The 12,403-nt window shown below is 39.9% G+C and overlaps 1 protein-coding gene across 1 annotated transcript in view; it reads left to right on the top strand.

Annotated features, from left to right (window-relative positions):
• The window catches only part of ATRN (attractin), a 246,933-nt gene that overhangs the window by 57,692 nt on the left and 176,838 nt on the right, over positions 1-12,403 (top strand). Inside the window, exons 2-3 of the mRNA XM_087962695.1 lie at positions 7,502-7,585; positions 9,951-10,064. Coding sequence (XP_087818821.1) covers positions 7,502-7,585; positions 9,951-10,064 — 198 coding nt within the window. The remainder of the gene's footprint in view (positions 1-7,501; positions 7,586-9,950; positions 10,065-12,403) is intronic.

Here is a 12,403-nt window from a genome sequence, read left to right as displayed (position 1 = left end):
TTTTGGGCTATTGGGATTTTCAGAGGACGTTGTGGGTGTTGTCATTTAGGCGGCGACTAGATTCCGCGCGGCTCATTTACAAGAAAAACAATTGCAGAGACCTTGGTTTTTATTTTTAATGAAGTTTTTATTTTTATTTGGCTGGGGCACACATGCTGCTCCAGCTGAAAATGATTCTGAATGACGCACAGCCCAGAAAATAGTAACGGGATTAAAACATCATCCTTGGAATCATAACAAAGACAAGTGTACCACAATACAGGTAGTCCTGGACTGACAACCACAACGGGGAGCAGAATTTCTGCTGCTGAGCAAGACGGCTGTTAAGTGAAACAGGCCTGATTGTTTGGACTTTTGATGCTATGCAAACTAAAGAACATCATCAATGTTTACTAGGAGTGGTGATGTTATACTAGGTTGGGTCATGACACCCCTGCAAGAAAACTACCAACCTCACAGAGAGCAGCAAGGACCCCCCAGTGCTCTCCTCCTCCTCCCCCTCCCTCCCTCCCTCCCTCCACAAACCCCACTCCCTTCTAGCACTGATGATGTTACCTAGTTGGGTCATGAAACGTCTGCAAGAAAATGACCAAACTCAGAGAGAGCCAAGGAACCCACAGTCCTCCTCCTCCTCCTCCTCCTCCTCCTCCTCCTCTTCCTCCTCCTCCCTCCCTCCCTCCACAAATCCCACTCCCTTCTAGCACTGATGATGTTACCTAGTTGGGTCATGAAACGTCTGCAAGAAAATGACCAAACTCAGAGAGAGCCAAGGACCCCACAGTCCTCCTCCTCCTCCTCCTTCTCTTCTTCCTCCTCCTCCTTCCTCCTCCTCCTCCTCCTCCTCCTCCTCCTCCTCCTCCTCCTCCTCCTCCTCCTCCTTATAACCTTCCTCCCTTCTAGCACTGATGATGTTCCCTAGTTGGGTCATGAAACATCTGCAAGAAAACCTCCAAGCTCAGAGAGCACCAAGGACCCCATAGTCGTCGTCCTCCCCCTCTTCCTCCTCCTCCTCCTCCCTCCCTCCCTCCACAAACCCCACTCCCTTCTAACACTGACGGTGTTACCTAGTTGGGTCCTGAAACGTTTAGAAGAAAACCACCAAGCTCAGAGAGCACCCAGGACCCCCACATCCCTCCTCCTTTCTTCACCAGCCCCACTCCCTTGTAGCACGGATGATATGACCTCGTTGGGTCATGAAACGTCTGTCCCAAAAGCGCCAAGCTCAGAGAGCACCAAGGACCTCCGAGGAGTTAATTTATCCCAGAGAAGACCGCCGGCCCCTTCCTCCTGGCTGAGATGTGAGCTCCGTCCCAGGATGGATTCCCATCGCCCATTTTCTTTTCTTTTTCTTTTTAAAACAAACAAAAAAAAAAGCAACGTACGCCCCCTCTCCATGCCCTTGAGAGGAGATTCATAGCTGAAGGAGCGGGTGAGCAAGCATCCAATGGAGGCCAGTCGTTTTGAAACACCAAGGTGCAGAAATCTGGTGTAGAGCCCGAGGAGATTTACTCACGCTCAGGAGCTCAACGATCTCTGCAAGACACACACACACACAGCCCGTGTCCTTCAGGGCTGGAGCTCTTCTGTTGCGTTATTTTCTCTTGTTGTGTAAGCAGCAGGAATGGCTCTGGGTCCCAAGCAGCTCTTTTTCACGGTTTCTGGGTAACGTGGCTCAAGAGCCAGGCCAGCATCTTTTTCTTGGACAGACGAGGCTTTGTTTGAGCTTTCAAAGTCGGTCTGTTTGCTCTCCATTACCGGCTGGATGGACGGGATGATACTTGAGCAGATACTTTGCATTTTAATTTGAAAGGAATTGTGAAAGAAAGTCAGGCATTCAGACGACGGGAGATGAAACTCAGCCTCTGGGTACTTTCCAGGTCGTCCTTGACTTACAAGGGAGCCCAATTTTGGTCGTAAGTCGAGGTTCACCCGTAATTTTCTTCCCTCCCCACATAATCCACGTGTAAACGTTCCTTACCAACTACTGCTAGACTCTTTCCTTGGCTGTTCAGTGTTTCTTCCTCTTCAGATGTTTTCGGTGCCATAGGCCAGTGCTTAATGACACTTAAGGAGGTTTAAGCGCTGCTTGTTAAGTATGTGTTGGACGGCTGACTTTCTTCGTCTTCCTTTTTCCCAGTTTGGGAATGGCAGAGTCTAAGGATCCCATATCAAGACCTCGCCGGCTTTTCCCAGTGCCAGAACCAGAGTGGCATTACCTGGTCTGGGATGCTTCTCACCTGTGGCTAATGGAAGGTGTCTGGACTTCACCTCCCAGAGGTTGAGAAATATTGTTTCTATGACAAAACCTCTTTCAAGATATAGATAGATAGATAGATAGATAGATAGATAGATAGATAGATAGATAGATAGATAGATAGATAGATAGATAGATAGATGATAGATAGATAGATAGATAGACAGACAGAATAGATAGATACAGATAGACAGAATAGATAGATACAGATAGACAGATAGATACAGAAAGACAGAATAGATAGATAGAGAGAGAGAGAGATACAGAAAGACAGACAGACAGATAGATTGACAGACAAATAGATAGATAGATAGATAGATAGATAGATAGATAGATAGATAGATAGATAGATAGATAGATAGATAGATAGACAGACAGACATGATAGACAGACAGAATAGATAGATACAGATAGACAGAATAGATAGATACAGATAGACAGAATAGATAGAGAGAGAGAGATACAGAAAGACAGACAGACAGATAGATCGACAGACAAATAGATAGATAGATAGATAGATAGATAGATAGATAGATAGACAGACAGAATAGATAGATACAGATAGACAGAATAGATAGATACAGATAGACAGATAGATACAGAAAGACAGAATAGATAGATAGAGAGAGAGAGAGATACAGAAAGACAGACAGACAGATAGATTGACAGACAAATAGATAGATAGATAGATAGATAGATAGATAGATAGATAGATAGATAGATAGATAGATAGATAGACAGACAGACATGATAGACAGACAGAATAGATAGATACAGATAGACAGAATAGATAGATACAGAAAGACAGAATAGATAGAGAGAGAGAGATACAGAAAGACAGACAGACAGATAGATCGACAGACAAATAGATAGATAGATAGATAGATAGATAGATAGATAGATAGATAGATAGATAGATAGATAGATAGATAGACAAATAGATAGATAGATAGATAGATAGATAGATAGATAGATGCATATGGATAGATAGATAGATACAGATAGATAGATACAGATAGACAGAATAGATAGATACAGATAGATAGAGATACAGATAGATAGATTAGATAGATAGATAGATAGATAGATAGATGCATATGGATAGATAGATAGATACAGATAGATACAGATAGACAGAATAGATAGATACAGATAGATAGAGATACAGATAGACAGATAGAGAGATAGATAGATAGATATAGATAGACAGATAGATACATATGGATAGATAGATAGATAGATACAGATAGACAGAATAGATAGATACAGATAGACAGATAGATACATACATACATATAGATAGATAGATAGATAGATAGATAGATAGATAGATAGATAGATAGATACAGATAGACAGAATAGATAGATACAGATAGACAGATAGATACATATAGATAGATAGATAGATAGATAGATAGATAGATAGATAGATAGATAGATAGACAGACAGATAGAGAGATAGATAGATAGATATAGATAGACAGATAGATACATATGGATAGATAGATAGATAGATACAGATAGACAGAATAGATACAGATAGACAGATAGAGAGATAGATAGATACATATGGATAGATAGATAGATACAGATAGACAGAGATACAGATAGACAGATAGATACAGAAAGACAGAATAGATAGATAGAGATAGATAGAGATAGATACAGATAGACAGATAGATAGATACATATGGATAGATAGATAGATAGATAGATAGATAGATAGATAGATAGATAGATAGATAGATAGATAGATAGATAGATATAGATAGACAGAATAGATAGATACAGATAGACAGATAGATACAGAAAGACAGAATAGATAGATAGATAGATAGATAGATAGATAGAGATACAGAAAGACAGACAGACAGATAGATAGACAGACAAATAGATAGATAGATAGATAGATAGATAGATGATAGATAGATAGATAGATAGATAGATAGATAGATAGATGATAGATAGATAGATAGATAGACAGACAGAATAGATAGATACAGATAGACAGAATAGATAGATACAGATAGACAGATAGATACAGAAAGACAGAATAGATAGATAGAGAGAGAGAGAGATACAGAAAGACAGACAGACAGATAGATTGACAGACAAATAGATAGATAGATAGATAGATAGATAGATAGATAGATAGATAGACAGACATGATAGACAGACAGAATAGATAGATACAGATAGACAGAATAGATAGATACAGATAGACAGATAGATACAGAAAGACAGAATAGATAGAGAGAGAGAGATACAGAAAGACAGACAGACAGATAGATCGACAGACAAATAGATAGATAGATAGATAGATAGATAGATAGATAGATAGATAGATAGATAGATAGACAAATAGATAGATAGATAGATAGATAGATAGATAGATAGATAGATAGATGCATATGGATAGATAGATAGATACAGATAGATAGATACAGATAGACAGAATAGATAGATACAGATAGATAGAGATACAGATAGATAGATAGATAGATGCATATGGATAGATAGATAGATAGATACAGATAGATAGATACAGATAGACAGAATAGATAGATACAGATAGATAGAGATACAGATAGACAGATAGAGAGATAGATGGATAGATATAGATAGACAGATAGATACATATGGATAGATAGATAGATAGATACAGATAGACAGAATAGATAGATACAGATAGACAGATAGATACATACATATAGATAGATAGATAGATAGATAGATAGATAGATACAGATAGACAGAATAGATAGATACAGATAGACAGATAGATACATATAGATAGATAGATAGATAGATAGATAGATAGACAGACAGATAGAGAGATAGATAGATAGATATAGATAGACAGATAGATACATATGGATAGATAGATAGATAGATACAGATAGACAGAATAGATACAGATAGACAGATAGAGAGATAGATAGATACATATGGATAGATAGATAGATACAGATAGACAGAGATACAGATAGACAGATAGATACAGAAAGACAGAATAGATAGATAGAGATAGATAGAGATAGATACAGATAGACAGATAGATAGATACATATGGATAGATAGATAGATAGATAGATAGATAGATAGATAGATAGATAGATAGATAGATAGATAGATATAGATAGACAGAATAGATAGATACAGATAGACAGATAGATACAGAAAGACAGAATAGATAGATAGATAGATAGATAGATAGATAGATAGATAGATAGATAGATAGATAGATAGAGATACAGAAAGACAGACAGACAGATAGATAGACAGACAAATAGATAGATAGATAGATAGATAGATGATAGATAGATAGATAGATAGATAGATAGATAGATAGATAGATAGATAGATAGATATGGATAGATAGATAGATACAGATAGACAGAATAGATAGATACAGATAGACAGATAGATACAGATAGACAGATAGATACAGATAGACAGAATAGATAGAGAGAGAGAGAGATACAGATAGAGAGATAGATAGATAGAGATAGACAGAATAGATAGATACAGATAGACAGATAGATACAGAAAGACAGAGTAGATAGATAGATAGAGTGAGATACAGAAAGACAGACAGATAGATAGATAGATAGATAGATAGATACAGATAGATAGATGCATATAGACAGAATAGATAGATACAGATAGACAGAGATACAGATAGACAGATAGATACAGATAGACAGAATAGATAGATAGATAGAGAGAGAGATACAGAAAGACAGATAGAGAGATAGATAGATACAGATAGACAGATAGATACAGAAAGACAGAATAGATAGAGATAGATAGATAGATAGATAGATAGATAGATAGATAGATAGATAGATACAGAAAAACATAGAGATAGATAGATAGAGATAGACATAGATAAATACATATAAATATAGATAGAGACAGATAGATAGTGTTTTTGAATTGATAATTGCTATAACATTCAATACAATATAATAGAAGACGACAGTACAAAACAACCTAATAATGCATCCAATTCAAGTCACAGGAATACAAAAAGGGTGTTGAGACTCTGGAAAGAGGGCAGAGAACAGCAACAAGGATGATTAGGGAGCTAGAGGCTAAAACACATAAAGAGCAGTTGCTGGAATTGGGTATGTCTTGTTTAATGAAAAGAAGGACTGTGGAGGACATGATAGCAGGCTTCCCATATTTGAGGGCCTGCCCCAAAGAAGAGGGGAGTCAAGCTATTCCACAAAGCCCCTGAAGGCAGGTCAAGAAAAAACAAATGAAAACTAATCAAGGACAGAAGCAACCTGGAATTAAGGAGAAACTTCCTAATGGTGAGAACAATTACATAGAGAGAGAGGATCCTTTATTGGCCAAGTGTGATTGGACACACAAGGAATTTGTCTTGGTGCAAATGCTCTCAGTGGACATAAAAAGAAAAGATACTTTTGTCAAAGAGTCAAGAATCATCAGGTGCAACACTTAATAATAGTTATAGGGTACAATAAGCCATCAAATCATAGCAGGAAACAATAGAAATCGCTAGGATACAAGAGATAAAGTTACAGTCCTGCAATCACAAGTGGGAGGGGATGGGTGATAAGGAGTGATGAGAAGATTAACAGTAATAGTAGTGCAGACTTTGTAAATAGCTGAACAGTGTTGAGGGAATTATTTGTTTAGCAGAGGGATGGCTTTCGGGGGGAAAAACTCCCCTTGTGTCTAATTGTTCTGGTGTGCAGGGTTCTATAGCATTGTTTTGAGGGTGGGAGTTGAAACACTTTATGTCCGGGATATGAGGGGTCTGTAGATATTTTCACAGCCCTCTTTTTGACTCATGCAGGATATACAGGTCCTCAATTGAAGGCAGGTGGGTAGCCATTGTTTTTTCTGCCGTCCTAATTATCCTCTGAAGTCTGTGTCTGTCCTGTTGGGTTGCAGAACCGAACCAGACAGAGGTGCAGATGACAGATTCAATAATAGGTTTTAATTCAGGGGTTTGCAATAACCCCTTTGGCCCCCTCCCTCCTGGTTTCTTTTGTTTTCAGCCTTTTCCTGATTTTTTTTCCTGTCCTTCTGCCCGTTCCCCAGTCTCCTTTCTGAATTGCACTGGCCAGACCTGTATTCCAAGAATAATTGCGCCATTCGTTTGTAAAAGAAGGAGGTTAATAACCCTGACCCTTTATTTTAGGGCCTTTTGGGTGGAAGAATATAATTGTAAGTGGTTAAGGGAGCGTTACATGCTTAGTTTTCTTTTCACAGGCTTACCGGATCTTCAGGATACGTAACGGATGGGCCGGGAAATTACAAATACAAAACAAAGTGCACGTGGCTTATAGAAGGAAAGTGAGTACCACATCTTGTTATTTTTTTCTGGAACTGAATTGTCCAGACTTTTACCTCCATATAGTGAACATTCCTGTTGAGTTGTTTTATATTTTCTTCCCTCTTTATGCCTCTTCCCTCTCTTCAAGCTTGCCCACTTTAAGACGAGTGGACTTCAAGTCCCAGAATTCTCTAGCCACCTTGTGAACTTCAGCTCCCAGGATTCCTTAGCCAGAATGGCGAGCTGGGGAATTCTGGGAGTTGAAGTCCACATGCCTTAAAAGTGTCCAAGCTTGAGAAACAACTGTGTGTATGTGCATATCAGTTTGTATATTAGAGGCGATTCGCTTTTAGAAATTGAGCTGGGGAATCTGGACTTTTGTCCTGATTCCCCCACCCCAAAAAAAATGAAATTAAGCTTAAAAAGAACATTTCTACCTACAGGGAGAAAATATCGTGAAGGAAGGAAGAACTGGTTGCCAAGTTGAAAAATTAACCCTTTTAAGTTTAAAGAAGTTGAAAAAATAATTATTATTTTGATTAAAATAGATTATGATGTCTAGAAAAATTAACAAGTGGAAATGGAAATACATTCAGGTAGACTTGGAGTGGAGTGGAGTGGAGTGGAATGGAATGGAATAGAATAGAATATTATAATACAATAAGAATAGAATATAAGAATAAAATAGAATAATATAATAAGAATAGAATAGAATAATAGAATAGAATAATATAATAAGAATAGAATAGAATAATAGAATAATAGAATAAGAATAGAATAGAATAGAACAGAACAGAATAGAATAGAATAGCAAGGGACCTTGAAGGTCTTCTAGTCCAGCCCCCTGCTTAGGCAGGAAGCTCTCCATCGTTTCAGACAAGTGACTGTCCAGTCTCTTTAAAAACCTCCAGTGATGGAGCAGCCACGATTTCCGGTGGCAAGCGGTTCCATTGGTTAATTGTCCTCACTGTCAGGAAATTCCTCCTGAGCTCTAGATTGCTTCACTTTTTTTCAGTCCCCTTGTAACTTTGAACGGTCACTAAATGAATGTGTTGTAAGTCGAGGACCGCCTGAAGTCAAGGAGTAGCCGGATATCTACTTCAAATAGCCTTGAAGACATCTCCTTCGGTCAACTCTAATTCACTGGTAAATTTAGCCTTAAGCCCCAACTCCAGTGAGGTTTCCGGATCATATACCAGAACAATCGGAGCAAAGGAGTGTCCATTTGCAACCATAAATAAAAATGCAAGCATTTCTTTTAAAATGATATTTTATTGTACATTTTTCGTTATTATTCATCACCTTTCCAATTTTGCAACGTCAATGTACTGGTTATAAGTCCTTTTTTTTAAAACATCCTGGTATACATCCTGCTTATTATTCTCATATTTATATAGTATAGTCTCTTTTGACTCCACAGTGTTGTACATCATAATTATAACTATTATAAGCTCTTTGCAAGTCTTGCCTGGGACTGTTCTGAACCAGGCTTCGTAAACCATAATTATTCACAAACTTGTTTTAAAAGCAAAACCCATTTTATTGCAACGCTGGGAATTGTTTTGACCCAGGCTTCGTAAACCATAATTATTTACAAACTTGTTTTAAAAGCAAAACCTATTTTATTGCAACGCTGGGAATTGTTTTCATTCCCAGCCGGAACTAATCTCAAACAGTCCCCGAGATAAGCACCCACCTTTCAGTTCTGTGGAGTGATGCCAAAAACAGAAGGATCAAATGAACTAGAAAAGAAACCAAGCAAAGTACAAAAAAAAAAAAAAAGCAACTGAAGCGCAAAGAGCTTCAAAGAATGAATCTGAACCGAATGAACAACTTTGCTTCCTGCAGAGGTTTCATCATCTTGGCCTGACTTTTATCCCTTAGGGGAGGGGCCATCGCCCCCCAGACTTAACTCCCGAGTCGTCCCTTTTGTCTCAGCTGCTCTCGCCTTCTAGCAGCTCTGCGCACACGCACACTGGGAACAGGCTCCCCTGGGTCCTCTTCCTCGCAGCTGCCAGACTCCGGAAGCTCCGGAGGCAGCACCCGACTCCCAGATGGTCCTGGGCCCATCCCCATGCAGGACCCTCATCCGAGTCCTCTCCAGACTTTCGGACTGGTCCCCGTTCTTCCCCACTGTCCGATTCTGCTCCCATCTGCACAGGCTGCGAACCACAACAAAGCGGTACTTTTCCAAAAGGCACCTGGACTTTTGTTTTTTCCTTGAAGATCATTTGGGTGATCCTGAAGGCACAGATAAACCTCCAAGTGGCCTCCACAACTCTCAGAGGAAGGGACGTGCCGTGCAAATGTGACAAGCGTGTTGGTGCCTTTTTTTGTTCTTGTTTTGGAAAAAGGCTGTTTTTGAATGCATTTCCTTCTTTCTAGGCCCAATTCCGTCTTGAGGCTCCGGTTTAATCACTTTGCAACCGAATGCAGCTGGGATCACCTCTACGTGTACGATGGAGACTCCATCTACGCTCCGTTACTGGCTGCTTTTAGGTAAGATCCGGTGGGTTGGGGGGAGAAAAAAAACGTGAGAATTCGTATCGTGCACTTGGAAGGTCAGCGTTTCCTTTAGGGCAAGGGGTCCTCCGACCTTTGCAACTTGAAGACTTGAGGACTTCCAACTCCCAGATTTCCTCAGCCAATGCTGGCTGAGGAATTCTGGGAGTTGGAAGTCCACAAGTCTTCAAGTTACGAAGAGAGGAAAAACTATTTCAAAATAAAAAAGAAATGAGTTCAGAAAGGAATCGAAAAGACACCAAATAAATGTGAAGAATATAAGAATACCCGAGAAAATTTGTAGAAGATATGGAACGGAATGATATTGATATGAAAGCAAATGGGAAAGATGAATATGTAACCGAGGTCATGTTTGTACGGAAATGTGCAAAACCTGGAACCGTGCTGTTCACCGAAAGAAATGTTTTTGAGATATAAAAATATAAAAAACTTTTTACACCCCCAAAAAGTCTTAAAGTTGCAAAGGTGGGAGACCCCTGCTTGACAGCATTTAAGGAAGCGGATGTTTCCTGATGCATTTTTAAGAAGTTTCCCGCTTTGTGTCCATCGGAGTAAGCTGTCGGAGGAAGCTGTCGCAGGGGCCTTTTCATCTTCAAATGCTCTTCGGAGGTTTTATCCCACTTGGAGACCTTAGCGTTGCCATGGGAACCAGGTGGGGTGAGGGAGGCTGAGAAAGAACGGGGAGGGGTGAGCTGGGTTTATTGTATTGTTATCTGTCGTGGTTGTTGTTTTTAATTTGGTTTGTATTTCTGTACTTTTCATCCTCCCCGAGGACACACACACCCCCCCCCGAGGGATCTACGGGAAAACATAATACCCGGAGAGAAAAGGCCTTTAAAATGAAAGCATCCCAATAAGAGCCCTGGGGCCCCAAAAGCAAAGCAAAGGCAAAGCAAAAAATAAAAATAAAATAAATCAGAGGTGCAAAAGGCAGCATTAAAAAAAAAAAAGAATCTGAGTTTTGTTCTCCTACAAATGTAAACCGAATGTGCACTCCGTTAGGATAGATCTAATAAGCCACAAGAAGGTCGGCTGAGTATGCTTAAGCTTAATTTGGCATGAAGAAAAGACAACCTAAAGAAATTAGAAAAGACAAGGAAAGGGAAACGAGAGAGAGAGGGAGGGAGGGAGGGAGGGAGGAAGGAGGGAAGGAGGAAGGAAAGGAAAGGAAAAGAAAGAAAGGAAGGAAGGAAGGCAAAAGGGAAGGGAGAGACGAAGGAGGAGAAAAAGGAAGGAAGGAAGGGAAGGAAGAAAGGCAAAGGGAGAGGAAGGGAGGGAGGGATTGAAGGAAGGAAGGAAGGAAGGAAGGAAGGAAGGAAGGAAGGAAGGAAGGAAAGCAAAAGAGAAGGGAGAGAGGAAGGAGAAAAGGAAGAAGGGAAGGGAAGGAAGAAAGGAAAAGGGAGGGAGGAAGGAGAAAAGGAAGGAAGGAGGGGAGGGAAAGGAAGGAAGAAAGGAAAAGGGAGAGGAAGGGATTGAAGGAAGGAAGGAAGGAAGGAAGGAAGGCAAAAAGAGAAGGGAGAGAGGAAGGAGAAAAGGAAGGAAGGGAAGGGAAGGAAGAAAGGAAAAGGGAGGGAGGGAGGAACCATTTATCTGAAATGGTATAGGGTCTCCTGCCCAAGCAAGGGGTTGGACTAACTGACCTCCAAGGTCCCTTCCAACTCTATTATTCTATGTTCTATGTTATTTTTGTGTTTTAAGGGATCCATTAAGTCCCTGGAGGTGGTTTATTGCCTCAGTAATATAGATAGTCCTCAAATTATGAATACAGTGGAACCCAAAATTTCTGTTGCTAAGTGAAAAAAGTGAGTAAGTGAGTTTTGCTCCATTTTCTTGTCACAATTATCAAGTGAATCCCTGCAGTTGTTAAACTAGCAACGTGGTCGTTAAGTGAATCTGGCTTCCCCAACAACTTTGCTTGTCAGAAGGTCCCCAAAGGGGATCTCGTGACCCCGGGACACACTGCGGCCGTCGTAAATAGGAGTCAGTTGCCAAGGGTCTGCATTTTGATTGCGTAACCATGGGGGTTCCTCCAATGGTCATAAGTGTGAAAAGCAGTCATAATAAGTCACTTTGTTTCCACTGTTGTCGTAAGTCAAGGACAGCCTATCTGCCTGGCTAGAGTAAAAGAGACATTTCTTTTCCGATGTTAGCATCAAAAATCTGGTTTAAGGTGGCCTTTTCATCAGTAACAGGTGTAATGAACCCGCTGCAGCTTGGCTGTTTTTATTTACTTCTCTGATTAATGAGGATTTAATTGGCCCCCCGAGTAATTTCAGGCACCTACAAAACAGCATCGTAACCTTTGCACAAAGACG

The sequence above is a fragment of the Notechis scutatus genome, chromosome 4 (assembly GCF_049901735.1).
Source record: "Notechis scutatus isolate UNSWTSFEM ecotype Mainland chromosome 4, rNotScu1.2, whole genome shotgun sequence".
NCBI lineage: Eukaryota > Metazoa > Chordata > Lepidosauria > Squamata > Elapidae > Notechis > Notechis scutatus.
This window is presented reverse-complemented; position numbering and strand designations above follow the sequence as displayed.